The following is a 13,249-nucleotide window of genomic DNA, read 5'->3' on the forward strand; positions in this document are numbered from 1 at the left end:
CTAGGTTTCGTTCAATCTCTCCCAATGACCTCGAACATTGAACGAGTAAGTGGAGGGTTCAGCGCCCCAAAGATGCGAATAAGAGGCTGAAGATGCATTGTCCCAGAGTAAGAGCTCAGCTGGGACTGTGGGTGATTCTTCCCATTGAATCCGAACAAGGCGTCAAGAGGTGAAGTACTCAAAGCTGAAGCATTCAAGACCGACATATCCACTCAAAGGTGAACCAACAATTCACTCGAAAACACTCTGTCATAGGACCATTTGATTTCGCTTCCCACGAGCATAAAAGTCGCCCTCAACCCTTCTCGGGAACTTCTCCTTCCCTTCCACATCCATCTTCCAACAACCTCTTCTGGACAACACCGTGTCTGACAGAAGATAATCAACATACCAAACAACCCAACAGAACTCCGGATAGTAAGTCATCGCGACGGCATCATGTCTGACCCCATTGCAAGCCCCCTGGCCGGCACCGCTTGGAATTCACCTTTGACTCTAAACAGGACGCCGGATACTATGAGATCGACCCGGCAGGCGATCTGACGATCAAGGTGATCGAGTACGACTTCACCACTACCGATGGTCGCGGCCGCCATCATATCCTGAGGACCGCATTGATGAAGGTTTCCCGTCAGGTCTTGATGAACAACTCCACTACCCTCAAGACGATGCTTAGCGGACCCTTCAAGGAGGCTGGCAGCAACTTTATTGAGCTCCATGAAGATACGGTTCACAGTCTTGAATTGTGGTTCCGCGTCTTGCATGGTAATATTGGCGATGGTTCGTATGAGATTGAGAGAGTGGAGATATGGAACGCGATCGCGCTTTCTAGAAAGTACTTCTTCCACCTTGAGGAGCTGAACCCCTGGTTTGCGACGTATTGGTCTCGCCTTGATAAGAAGAACCTCGAAACCGACGACCTCAAGGAGCTTCTCTATCCCGCCCAAGCTCTCGATCATCCCGTCGCTTTCGCCTACATCACCAAGACTCTTGCGCATATTTGTACGGGACACATTGAGGAGGAAAACCCGAGTCGTCATTGGCAGCTCCATGTCGAAGGCAGGGTCATTCGTGAGTTTGCCTCGGTCTTTGTGAATTGTTCCAGCTCTAACTGAACATTGATAGAACAAATCAACGCGGCTAAGGGCAGCATGAGAAAGGAGATCATCAAGGGCCTCTTTGATCCTCTTGATGAGTTTTGTAATTGTTCAGTGAAGGAGAAGTCGCTTTGGGAATACCTTAAGGGCGTTAAGATGACCAAGATCTGGCCACTCCACACCATGCACACCAGATCCAACCACACGATAATCGACAGTCCCGGCTTCGTACAATGGAAGTGTGTCATTCCCGAAGGTGCTTGCTTGTCCTGTACAAAGAAGCTCCGTGGTGCCCACATTGCCAAGACTCGGTCCAAGATCCTCAACTATTGGCAAGGATTGTGTCTCGACTGTATGAACATTTCTACTCCCAGGACTGGAGATATTGACAAGGACTATTGGATGCACAGTATGAACGAGGATTGGGGCAAAGGTTGCCGCATCCAGCATCAGCGCAACACTTGGTACTTCTCCTTCATGGGTCGGCTATCAATCATGTCCTCGTTCATGTGGGAGCAGCAGGAGAGAAAGAAGGCAGCTCAACGTTGTTATTCTGATTCCGATTAGTTTGTTTCTGGTGAGCTTTTGGCCGCCGTGGAACCTATTCATTTTGCTTTTGTGAAATAGGCACGGGCACGGGCTTTGACTTGACTTGTCTTGGATGGGCGGCATAGGCGACTGAACTCTCTTTTTTTGCCAACGAAGCTTCTGGTGGACTTTTCAAGGTTGTGGAGCCTCCTCACTTTCCTTTTTCTCGAAATACACATTGGCGGAGCTAGGACTTGTAGTTCTCTGGGATAACGGCAAGGCAAATAAACTCTTTTTCTCAATGAAAATTTTAAAACCGTACAACTCAGTGCCAACCTCTCGATGTTCTAAATCTGTAGGACATCGATCTCGCCTTCATGGCCATATACAATCACGCCTTGAAGGCTTTCCTGAACCGGAGCCAATTTTCCCAACATTGTGGGACGATGGTCTTTAGACTCTTTTCCAGTACCTATAGAAGACGAGATTTTCATTTATTGTCCCACACCGACAAGAAAATTGGGTCGGTGTTGGAAAAATGGAGCTTGCCATGCACGAGATGAGGAGCAAATGCAGACGAACGATATGGGGAATGAATCATGATTAGTTTTGGGAGCTTAATCGACGACTTCTCCCTTACCAACTCTCAGTATTAAGGTACTCGCACAATCGTTAAACATTATGAAGAAGCGTCACTTAAGCTTGTCCCAGACACCCAGAATACCCTCCCATTCCTTCCTCAACTCCTCCATCTTCGCCCAACACTTTCCTCCCATGATTTCAAAATCCTCCTTCGCTTCCTTTGTGGGATCTACCGCATTTCTCCTTCGGCCCTTCCTCCTAGCCTCATCCACTGAGTTCTCTATCTCGCCATTCCAGCCCCAACCTGGGATCTCTGTCATCATGACCCGCTCTGATCCCCGGATATCGGTTGCTGAGCCCCACTTCGACTTCCTCTGTCCTTGTCCTTCCATTTTCTCAAGCTCATCACTGTCCAAGAGAGCTACCCAGACAGCAGAACAGGCCCCTTCGTAAGGATAGATTGTATGCCACGGGCTTCCAAACCATCTTGCAATGTAGGCAAACCAGAGGAAGATCATCGACAAGATAGCGTGGAGGGGAAAGATGTCTGACACAAAGACACCAGGATGTGTCACATACATCTTAGGTTTCACCGAGCCTGTTTGGCCGTTCTGCCGGGTTTCGTTGTGAGATTTGGCGGCCGTCACGGTATTTGAACTGTCGAAGTATGGATCTGCAATGCGCTTGACTGAAGGCAGTTCTGAGGTTATAGCAAGTAAGTCAACTAGTCGTTTTGAGCTTTCGTACGGCGCTGAAGTTTTGAGACCCTGCATATCATCGAGGGAGAAATGCTCAGGAAGTCCTTCAATACTCCCAATCCATACGATCTTTCCTCCAACTTTGGACGAAGGAGAAACCGGCTTGGACAGGAGCGGCGTTAATTCGTGAGCAAGGATGTAGTGACCGAATACGTTTGAACAAAACACTTCCCCCAGAGGTGGCTCATCAGGACTTTCTTGCTCCGAGACCAACGACTGTGTAGCTTCGTCTGGCTTGGTCGATTGATAAGTCGACTGGCGTTTCACCACACCGCCAGATTTGGCCACTTTGAAAATTGGATAAGTCAGTGCCTGCTTAAGGTCGGTCAACACGAGTCGTATTGCAGTAGGCCAATCAACACCTATCCAGGCTCCAATTCCAGCACTCATGATGATGACATCCAATCTTGGAAGCCGTATCCCGCTCAATCCCCAGCCCCAGGACCTCTGCGCACCGGTCGATCCGGGTTTCTGGCTCAAAGCCCACCGATCTTGTTCCACGCCTTCAGAAAAGCTCTGTGTGCCGGGCGAACCATGGGGAAGCCTGAGTCCATCCATAGTAGTCGCATCTGGACTACCCACAGTACCATTCACGAGTCTATCCGCCAATGCGTACACACTCTTGAGATCGCAGAGATCAGCTTCAACGCCTAAGAAGTGTACCCTTTGCACCGTCTCCATCCAATTGTACTCGACTCCTTGAGCATTTAGTTTCGCGCGTTGTTTTGTCGCAAATTCGGAATACTCGGCTTGCTTTCTCAGGTGGCCTCGAAGACGGGAAATGGTAAATCGAGTCTTCATGGGAGAGCGGGTGCACAGAATCAAGATGAGGTGCTTGTTCGGGGACGTCGAGGGGGAGATGAGGAACTCATCCATGAGCCTTGCAGCAGCTGAGTACCCTAAACCACTGTGAAGCTATTAACACTGTTTTGCGCATTCATTGGACTTCAGCAGAACTCGAGAACTTGAAGAAAGGAGAACCAGCTACGAAGTGTGGTTGGGCTGGGGGCTGTGGAGATCGTGAAAGATAACGCCATTATTCTTACCTATTTGCGCCTGTGACCAGTGCAAACAGCTGACTGTCGCTGGTCTCCCAAGGTGGTAGCCCCATCTTGCCAGTGGGTTTGGGTTTGGAAGAGAATTGGTTGTTGTGAGAAGCAATGGTCGTCAGGACATGGTTTTTGAAGTTCCCAACTTTCTTGACAGGGGCAAGGGTACCTAGCAAAAGCTAGCGAATGCCAAATGGGCCATCACCGGGCCTTCCCCGATTTGGCCAGGGGAATTTCCGGTCTCGTGGCCTGGCCGATGATCAGAAGTTTGATCACAGAGTTGACGTAGCCCCATCCATCTTCGATACTCTCTCTATTATGTAGAAGAATGATCTGTATGATTGTTCTGGCTTTAACGGACTATTTGAAACTCCCCTTGGACTATCCTATTTTATCATGTGATCCAAAGACCCTTTTCTTAAATATTGAATCTAGTTTGTAACTTGCTAAATGCACAGTAGGACAATTCGACTGCTACCCCCCCTGATGCTCTTAGGAGCTCTCGAATATTCAATAGTGTTTCGAAAATCTCGGAAGCTCTAGAATATTCACCTCTTCTCTTCTCAAAAGTTCGGATCATTGTCCAACTTGGACCGAGGACAATGAAAATTGGTGTTGCTCCTTGTATCCACGGCGAGAAGTTATACTATTTGTTACCAAAAGACCAATAAGTGCGTGCGAGAATCGAAAAATTGCCTGTGGTATTATCCGAACGCCTACGCTACATAAAATCAAAGGTAACACAACCACAAATCCAGCTGCTCGCAAACCTGCACCAAAGCCCGTAGTATCCTAGACGTCCTTCCTCTCCTCCCCATCGCTATCGTTGCCATCTTCCTCATCTCTAGCCTCCTCACTCTGTCGTCTCCGTATCTGGCCTCTCTCTCGCATTGCTCCCCTAATCTTCATGCTGACCTCGTCAAAACTAGCTTTGGTGTCCAAAGTGCTGAAACTCTTCAATGAGAACCCCGCTGACCCCACTGCTCCACCACTGCTACTACTTCGGCTTCTACTCCTGGGCGTGGCAAAGAGTGCAATATTTCCTAGATTCTTGAAAGACTCGTTCCTGGGTAAGTGTCCACTCATGCTAGATCCACCACCTATTGATGCGTTGGTGTTTATCCTGCGGAACTGAGGAGGAGTTTCGGCTTCGGAGATGCCAGAGTGACTACTATCTCTACGATGGAATCCTCCATGTGTGGGTGACGACGGGCTAGCAGCGCCATCAACTCGGAAAGGATCAGCCACGATTCTGGCAGCGTCGAAATCGGGGAACATTTCTGGGCCCAATGTGTTGATGACATCGGTGACTTCGGCACTTAGTTCAGCTCGTCGTTTTCGAAGTTTGTGAATGGTGTTGCTGGAGCTGGGATTAAGAGAAAGGACAAGTGGTCGCAGAGACTTCACGATGTCCATGCCAACTTCGCCAAAACGGAGAGCAGCAAACGTAATTGTTGGGAAGAAAATGTATCCAAAGATAACCACTGCCCAAAGTGGCACCCAGTCCGGTACATAGCCTTGGACTCGATTCCGATAGGTCCAGTAAGTCAGCAAGGCGGTGTAGAAGTTGTACAAAATGGGCGCAAATGCAAGAGCGACGAGTAGTTTCCACGTTGCCATAACGTCTCGACCTTGCAGCTTAACTGTTGACGCGGCAAGAGCTTCGCGGGACTTTTTGATGCTGATGATCTTGGACGCCACAAAGACCGGGGCGAAGAGTACCAAACCAGGAATTACACCAACGGAAAGCACGGAGATCTTCCCCAGTCGATAAAAAAGTAGGAAGATAACTTTCGGAATAGAGAATTTGGCGTATTCGACTTGATGGTCTCGAAGGTTCAGGTAACGCAATTGCTTGTTGTAAGCAGTGACCGACTTTTTCAACGAAACGATCCTGGGGTCATCTTTGTAATGCGTGTATCCTTTAACCAATCTTCTGTTCAGCTCCACGACCATTGGAAGAGGGAGCTTTTTGCCAGTTGGGTTGTACAGCCTGCGAGCTGCCTGAATAAGCATTAGGGTATCGTAATCCGGGCTTGTGACTGTGACTGCAACGAGAGCTTGGTAGACTGTATCTAGCAATTGACTGACGGCCTCTCTTCGTTCTCCATTCCTATAGAGTTCAACCAGTTCTTCCGGCACTTCGATAGGGTTTCCAAACTCAATCACAGCCCGAGATCTGAATTTGTGCGCATGGAAGTAGTTCATGCCGCAGGGAACAATTTTCAGTCCGCAGTCAGGATTTGCTGCTAAAGCGCCAAGTGCCATGATTGCAACACCAGCCTTGAGAGGAAGCAATTCTGTTCGATCATGGCTTCCACCTTCAGGAAAGATGCCAACTGCGCCACCAGCACTGAGACGGTCGAAGACAGCATCATAGACCTGAGTTTGGTCGACCTTTGGGGCAACTTTGTAAATCGAACCTCCGAATCCTGCCTTGGTTCCCTTGACACTCTGATCTGTGAATTTCCCACTGTGGTCCACATCATCCCGGCCTGTCATCTGTATCATGGCAGCCTTACTCTTGAATGGCTTCTTCAGCTTGATCTCTTCGGCGCTTATGATTTCCGCAATTTCAGCGTTCGCCGCGGTTCCATTGACGCTCGGGAGAACCAGTAAGCCACCAATCTGGACCAGCTTGCCATCATCAAATTTTGTGCCAACTCCGCGAATAAGAAGAGGGTCGTTGATAGGATCTGGTAGATAGATAGTGCCTGGTCCCGGCTTGACCATATCAAGAGCTCGTCCAACTGGCACTGCGCCGACCTTCCGTGCACCCCATCCTATCAACCATCGGTTCATGGACTTTGCAGCAATAAGAAACGTAGCGCGTCGGTGGCACTCGGTACGCAGAGTTCGCATAAGAATAAGAGGGTCAATAAACTAGAGATAGATTAGCAATGTATAACCTCTTCCGACCATCTGTCTCATACCTGATTGGCATGCGGGGCAGCCACAAAGATTAAAGGGCCTCGGCGAGGGACTTTCCATGATCCTCGTGGATGTACTTCTCGAAAGAACAAATCCACTAGGATTGAGAAGGTCCATAGAAAAACATCGTATACCCAATTCGACATGGGATTCTGCTCCTTGTGCTCCGTCTTGTGGGGTATATGCTCGTGAATTTCTCCGTCCTTCGCCATCTTGTCGCTCGAATTCAGGAAGACGAGGAGTGAGAGAAAGTTGTAGATATGCTCGTTCTAAGCGAAAACCAGTGGTCGGCCAAGCGGATGAGTTCTGTTGACCTGGCCGGAATTCGTAGGAAAACCGGGTGGTGTGCTGCTTCTACCGGTAGACCTGCGCTCAACGAATTTTAAGATTTCGTAATGAGCCCCGCGAAAATGGGTTCACAGGGTTTGCTCGATTGTACGCCGGAATTTTCGCCAGGTCCTTAGATTCATAGCGCTAAAAGAATGACTTGCTGGATGTTCTGGATCTCTGCAGGAGATGCTGACTGCTGGGATGTGGTGTCTCATTAAAAAGTTGGACAGGTTGGGAGCTGCAGGTTACCTTACTATTCGGGCAAAGCGGGGATCGCCGCTAATACACGCCGTAAGCGCGAAAGAAGCGCCAACATCACGGCTTCAACTTTTCCCTCCTCACAATTCAAATATTTCTCATTGTATTAGCTCGCTTAGGTACCTTCGTTTGCATTGGTCTCGCTAAGTTCGAACTGGAAAAAATTTGAGCAAAAGATTTCTCAACCATATATACTAGAGCTACGTCTTTAAAATCAAGCACACAACGAAGCAAAAAAGATGGCGAAAGAAAAGAAGGGGTGCCCAGTGGTCTCTCCTGGGCCGACAATGAACCCATAAGCCTGTTTTACTGTTCATGTAACTGAGTGTACCGTCGAGTTTGTATGACCAAGCAAATCCTAGTCCCACAGGCCCACAGGCGGTGCGCCGAAGATACCTACTTATTGCTGACATCCGTGGTACTGCACTGCCAGTTAGAAACTAACAAAGGCCCAGGCTGCTAGTAAACGTTAACCGGCTAGATAGGGTCGATTTTTGTTATTCGAAATCATAAAGCTGCTTCCGGAGATCACTTTCAAGCTTCACTCCGGCTTCACTTCCCGTTCCTCTTGTCATCGTTGCTTTGCGAGCTGTTTACCTAATCTCTACTTCCTTGACCAATATTTAGGATGTCTCATGGCTTAGCTGAATCTCTGAGATTAATTCGGTACATTGGTCAAGTTAATTATGTCGAAATTCACAGCCATCTGAAGATAATGAATACGAACGAGTATTGGTTTTCTCGGGGGCACCTGTGAAGTCTGTGAATTAATTAGTAGAGCACGGGTGGACTTCACAAGCTAAACGATCAAGACAACTTTATAGAATTATTAATGCCATTAAATTCAATTATGAATCGGCAACAAATGCTCAAAGATATAATACAACAGGGCTCAAACTCGAATTATTGCAGACGCCTCCTTATCGCTTGTCTGGAGGGGGGATCTCATAAGCCGGCACATGTTGAGGGGCGGCATCCTCAGCTGCACGCCGAGGCGTTGATTCTGCCACGCCAACGACAGTCTCTCGTATTTCCACTGCATTCCAGCCGTTATTTCCATCAGTAGCATTTTGCTCAGCAAGCTTGAGCCATTCGTCCCATTCGTCCGTGTTAGGTGCTGCACCACCTCTCTTTACCCATCCAATCTTCTTGGTCTCCCTGATAGCGTACCATAGCGTCCGTGTAAAGCTCGGCCTACCTTCAACAGTATCCTCTTGCTCGAGATGGGCATCTGCAGCGTCTTTCGGTGTAACATCCTCGACTTTGTAGTTCGAGAGATCCCAGAAACTGTGTTTGTTGATCAGAGAAGATCCCCAGAAAGCCCCGTTGAGAACAATGTAGGATGCACCAATGGCAGCTTGCATGGCAAAGTTGCAATTTCCTAACAGAACGACTGATACCATGAGCAGGAATGTTCCAATTCCGACAAGAATCCGGTACAACTGCGTCCCCACATAATATTGACATTCTTCTGTTCCAATGTATAACTCTCGCGTCACATCTTCGTTGCATTTGACGAGTAGAAAGGCGCCCTCCCGATTTCGGATAATGACATCCCCTGCAGGGACTTTTGATTTAAAAGTTCGTTTCATCAGAACCGGCGACCACCACGAGGCATAACCAACAATTGACGATGCACAAGAGATTGTCGCAAGAGCAACGATGGCCGTACCGTCGTTCAGAAATCTTGCCCATATGATGAGACCAATTGTCCAGAGAAATGACAATACCGATAATATATTGAGGGGTGAGAGTGATTGAGGTGGCACACGGGGCTTCTTTTTGTCTATGGAGAGCCTGTCCCTGATTGTGCTGATAGTTGATTGTCTGGGAAGAGGAGGTGTATTCCCACTCTCTATCATTCCCAGGTCTACGCCGTTGGAAGTGGACGACTCTTTCGCCTTGTCTAAACCTGCAGCCGGGGTCGGTGGTAAAAGTTCATTAGGTGCGTGGGTGATCCTGAGGACTTTGAAGGCGAATGCTGGGAAGTCCTCGATTGGATGTAGAATGTTGGGGAAGTAGTTGAGTGTTTGAACAAGTGTTCCATTATGTACCCCGACAACAGCAGCATTAACCTGTGGCATTCGAGTAGGGCGGGATGGCTTCAGTAGAGCTTGGGGAGCGGGGATGATTCGAGGCAGTATGCAGGTCCACGAGGATGTGAGAGCTTGCGAGTGTGATTCCATCGAACTCTCGCCGATGACCGCCAAAAGAGAAACGATATCCAATCTCCACCCGTCATGATTCTGATTTTCCCCATGGGGGAACCAATCTTTTATCCCCATGTTGAGCCTTTCCACTTTTCAGCCCTGACGTCAAGTATGTGTGTCGGTCTTGAGATCTCGACTCTTTGGGCCCACTTGTATCGTCGCAGGTTTTCGTGTTGCTGGTGAGGTCTTTGAGATAAGATTTGCGGTCATGCAAGCTCGTCCCTCGGTGCTTTGGGGTGAAGCCTTGAGGAGCTTTGTCTCGGTGGCGATCAAAGAGTGTAGGTTTGGCTGTCTCTGGCTTCACCAACGAGCGAATGGAGATGATAAGACACGTTGTCGAGAAGTTGGATAGCCGTGTAGCTCATTCACCCAGAATAGGGAGAGAGATTTGTTGTCGTTCTGGCATCTTTGCACAGACGCGCTGCCAAGAGAAATCAGCCACAGCTCAGAGACGTGGTGATCGATCGGGCCAACCACGATTGAGGGGCGAAATGCATGGCTTCCTCAAAAGGAATTGTTTAATGCGTCTTTAAGGGGCCGCGACAACACAGGGGGTTGTATTGGGGGTGAAGGTTTGGACGAAGTACAGAGCGTTCGTTACCAGAATAAAGGAGGTCATAATTTCATTGGAGAAAAGATCCCTGCGAAAATCCTCATGCTCACAGAAGCTTTGTACATTCAAACACTTCATAAATCCGAAAGCTTCAGAATATTCGTGTCTTCTCTTCTCAATGTTCAGATCATCGTCCAACTGTGACTGAGGACAATGAGAATTCGTGCCGGTATTTATGTCCTAAATAGAACTGGTGGGAATGGAAACCTTGAGAAGTTATTGTCCCACTGGACTTGGTACATTTAGTGCCACTTTTTATGTCCACCAGGAGAGGATATTGTGTTTCATCCCAAAAAGGGCCTCTCAAGGAAAGGATTTTTCTAGGTTGTTTCCCAATATTTCATATTCTCTGATTCAATAGGGCATACTGACAAGGGGGCCAGCAGAAGCATAATGACTAGCTTCGAGGTACCAGTACCATAATCCAGAGAATACAAAAGCTTGTTGACTAGCTAATGTTCAGAGAAGTCTGTACAATCATTTATTCCACAAGCTCGACAAGCGCGCATGCCACCCACCGCCTCTCGGGTACTTTTACGCCTTCATCTCGTACGCCAAACGCCAGAATCCTCCTTCCTGGGTATCCTCAATTGCCCCTGCTCCTATCACTGTAGAAATCTGTTAACTTCGCTTTCTGGCTTTGAACTCATCACCCGCTGTCACAGCTGAGCTGCTTGCGGCCATGCCCAAATCTGGAGGACATTACTGGCCATATAGAGGGGTCATAGGCAGAAGTCTCCCTAAAGGTTAAATCATCAAAGTCGACTCTTTGATTGTCAATGCCGAGGGCCTGTCGGTAATTCATAGTCCTGAAATTTAGGACCATACTCGTCGACAATCCACTGGCAAAACTCTTTCCACCTCCTTGTCCACTCGGCTGTCACTGCCGCCAATTCTTCTGGATTCATGCAGCTGTGCTCGAGACTCCATTTGGCGAGCTGCTTCCAGCCTTGTAAAGTCATTGCTTCTGAGCCAATCATACTCTGATAGAAATCATGAGATAGAGACGATCTAGTTGATATTAAAACTCAATTCTTCGAAGGCGGCAAAATACTCACTTGTAAAATGTAGCATTGTCGCTGTTGATGGTGCAAGGTACGTCATTTGCCAGTAGAATAGGTAAGTGGTGCCCAGCAATGGTGGAAGTAAGCCCCAGGATCTCATTCGAGATTGGGCAAGTCTCGATTGCAATGTTTTTCTCCTTGAATATATCCATCAACATCGGATGCCTCGCGATCGCGTAGCCGTGGCCAATCCGTTTAGAGTTGAGTAGCACAGCATCGAAGAGATTACCATCGCACTTGTCGCCAACTTCAAGGGTTTCGCCGCAGTGAAATAGAAATGGGATATCTAAATTCTGTGCTTTGCACTTCTTGCGGAACTCAAGAAATTCAGGAATAAAGTGACGGAGCTCGTTGCCCATCTCTTCGTGGCCAACAAGATCGAAACCTGCGAGGCCATTAGTCTATGAATCGACGGACCCGACCAAATACGTTTGCTTACCACAGATGAGATCCGTGTACTTCTTCTTCAAGTCTATGCACTCGTCTAGCGCAACCTCTATTTGTTGGTTCCGAAATGAGCGCGGTGTACAGTAGATGACTTTCATGCCTCCAAAGTAGTCGCCTTTCTTGGTAATCTGATCCATAGTTTTTCGAAGTTCCTCATCTATGATTTTCATGATACCTTCGTTTCCGATGGATCCTTTGCCATCGTCCGTTTTCAGCGAATTGGTGCTCATAAAGTTCGGACGGATCTCAGCGTACTGAATGTTGTCTTTCACGAAGTCCTTGATAACTGCTTGGGTATAATTCCGAAACGCTGATTCGTAAGCAAACAGACCTTTCATCATCTGAGTCCGGTGATTGAATTTCTCCCAAATTCTGGACTTGTTAGCTGAATTTGACATATTCGAGGCACGTGACTCACCCTTTACTAGACTGGTGAGCATTATGGGCCTCTTCCTCCGAAATGATCATCTTTCTCTCGAGCCAAGTCTCAGCTCCGTGCGTTTTCCTCAGAATGTGTCCTCTCTCATCCGTGTATTCGAACTGGCGTTGAAACTTCTTGTATGGCATCCACCTGTTGGGAACGTAATTCTCGTCCCAGACATCGCCCAATGGTACATACGTTTCGATCCCATCGGGATCTTTCGCATGAGTAGCCTCGTCCAGAGTCATCACCATAAATGAGATCCGGCACGCCTCCATGTTTTGGTCCGTGGTCAGCGGAAGAGTGCTCCGGATGTACATGGCATCAATGTCCCGTGCTTGTTGTATCAAGAATCGGGCTGGAAGGCAAGCGTTGAAATGGATATGAAGATGTGCGCCCTTTGGCATCCGTTTCGCAACCTTCATCAGCTCGGTCTTGTTGATAAGGTCCACATTGCCCAGGAAGTGCTCCCCCTCCGTTCTTTTTCCGGTATGCGCTTCGCGCAGTGGCCCATACGTATGCTCCCAATCATACGCTTTGATTTTCCGGACAAGAGCAGCAGCCTGCTTTTCAATATTTGACGAGGCCGCCGTGATCTCAGCATCAAACGCGATAGCCTTTTCCGCCGCCTGGAGCTCCCCTAAAGCCTTGCTGTACGCTGCCGGAGTCTCGAAATCGCGATTACTAATGAGCGCTCGCCAGTTCTGCTGTGATCTTGTTGCAGGTCTTGACGACTGAGGCATCTTACGCAGTCGGCGCGAAGATTGAGGATGAAATTGAGCTTGAGCCTTGCTCTCCATCGGTGGATCGTCACCGTCTTTATCAACGGCTGTGGAACAAAGAACGCCCATTCCATCAGCCTTCTTCACGTATGGCAACTATGCCTACGCTTGCGGATCGGTTTTGGGGTATGTGAGAACCGCTCTGGATGATGTGCATGTGGCAGAGCTGAGTGAGCTTG

The 13,249-nt window shown here is 48.4% G+C and overlaps 5 protein-coding genes across 5 annotated transcripts; 1 reads left to right on the forward strand and 4 right to left on the reverse strand.

Annotated features, from left to right (window-relative positions):
- Positions 1-24: 24 nt before the first annotated feature.
- On the forward strand, positions 25-1,833 carry K444DRAFT_725154 (uncharacterized protein; the record flags this gene model as incomplete). The annotated part of the gene is made up of 4 exons (XM_024888642.1): positions 25-45; positions 376-417; positions 459-1,071; positions 1,126-1,833. The coding sequence occupies 4 exons, from the start codon at positions 25-27 to the stop codon at positions 1,662-1,664; spliced, it is 1,215 nt and encodes a 404-aa protein (XP_024736069.1). The 3' UTR covers positions 1,665-1,833.
- Positions 1,834-1,946: 113 nt separating this feature from the next.
- On the reverse strand, positions 1,947-4,129 carry K444DRAFT_591281 (uncharacterized protein). Its single transcript, XM_024878183.1, has 2 exons — positions 4,012-4,129; positions 1,947-3,872 (listed from the first exon to the last, which is right to left on the reverse strand). Exons 1-2 carry the CDS (start codon positions 4,074-4,076, stop codon positions 2,318-2,320), a joined length of 1,620 nt encoding a protein of 539 aa, XP_024736070.1. The 5' UTR covers positions 4,077-4,129; the 3' UTR covers positions 1,947-2,317.
- Positions 4,130-4,369: 240 nt separating this feature from the next.
- K444DRAFT_664301 (uncharacterized protein) lies at positions 4,370-7,482 on the reverse strand. The gene is made up of 2 exons (XM_024886941.1): positions 6,948-7,482; positions 4,370-6,897 (listed from the first exon to the last, which is right to left on the reverse strand). Exons 1-2 carry the CDS (start codon positions 7,155-7,157, stop codon positions 4,807-4,809), a joined length of 2,301 nt encoding a protein of 766 aa, XP_024736071.1. The 5' UTR covers positions 7,158-7,482; the 3' UTR covers positions 4,370-4,806.
- Positions 7,483-8,453: 971 nt separating this feature from the next.
- K444DRAFT_530970 (uncharacterized protein) lies at positions 8,454-9,818 on the reverse strand (the record flags this gene model as incomplete). Its single annotated transcript, XM_024874942.1, has 1 exon — positions 8,454-9,818. The coding sequence occupies one exon, from the start codon at positions 9,816-9,818 to the stop codon at positions 8,454-8,456; it is 1,365 nt and encodes a 454-aa protein (XP_024736072.1).
- A 1,314-nt stretch (positions 9,819-11,132) lies between these two features.
- Positions 11,133-13,031, reverse strand: K444DRAFT_643839 (Metallo-dependent hydrolase; the record flags this gene model as incomplete). The annotated part of the gene is made up of 4 exons (XM_024884898.1): positions 11,133-11,367; positions 11,415-11,805; positions 11,860-12,239; positions 12,286-13,031. 4 exons carry the CDS (start codon positions 13,029-13,031, stop codon positions 11,133-11,135), a joined length of 1,752 nt encoding a protein of 583 aa, XP_024736073.1.
- Between the last annotated feature and the right edge of the window lie 218 nt (positions 13,032-13,249).

This window comes from Hyaloscypha bicolor (assembly GCF_002865645.1).
Source record: "Hyaloscypha bicolor E unplaced genomic scaffold K444scaffold_87, whole genome shotgun sequence".
NCBI classification, from domain to species: domain Eukaryota; kingdom Fungi; phylum Ascomycota; class Leotiomycetes; order Helotiales; family Hyaloscyphaceae; genus Hyaloscypha; species Hyaloscypha bicolor.

What these genes read in the sequence shown, in the direction of transcription:
- K444DRAFT_591281 (XM_024878183.1), bottom strand. Translation starts at nt 4,076, where the DNA reads ATGGGGCTACCACCTTGGGAGACCAGCGACAGTCAGCTGTTTGCACTG. An exon ending in CTGGTCACAGGCGCAAATAG is followed by an intron (nt 3,873 to 4,011) that starts GTAAGAATAATG and finishes ATAGCTTCACAG; the next exon opens with TGGTTTAGGGTACTCAGCTG.
- K444DRAFT_664301 (XM_024886941.1), bottom strand. Translation starts at nt 7,157, where the DNA reads ATGGCGAAGGACGGAGAAATTCACGAGCATATACCCCACAAGACGGAG. An exon ending in CTGCCCCGCATGCCAATCAG is followed by an intron (nt 6,898 to 6,947) that starts GTATGAGACAGA and finishes ATCTATCTCTAG; the next exon opens with TTTATTGACCCTCTTATTCT.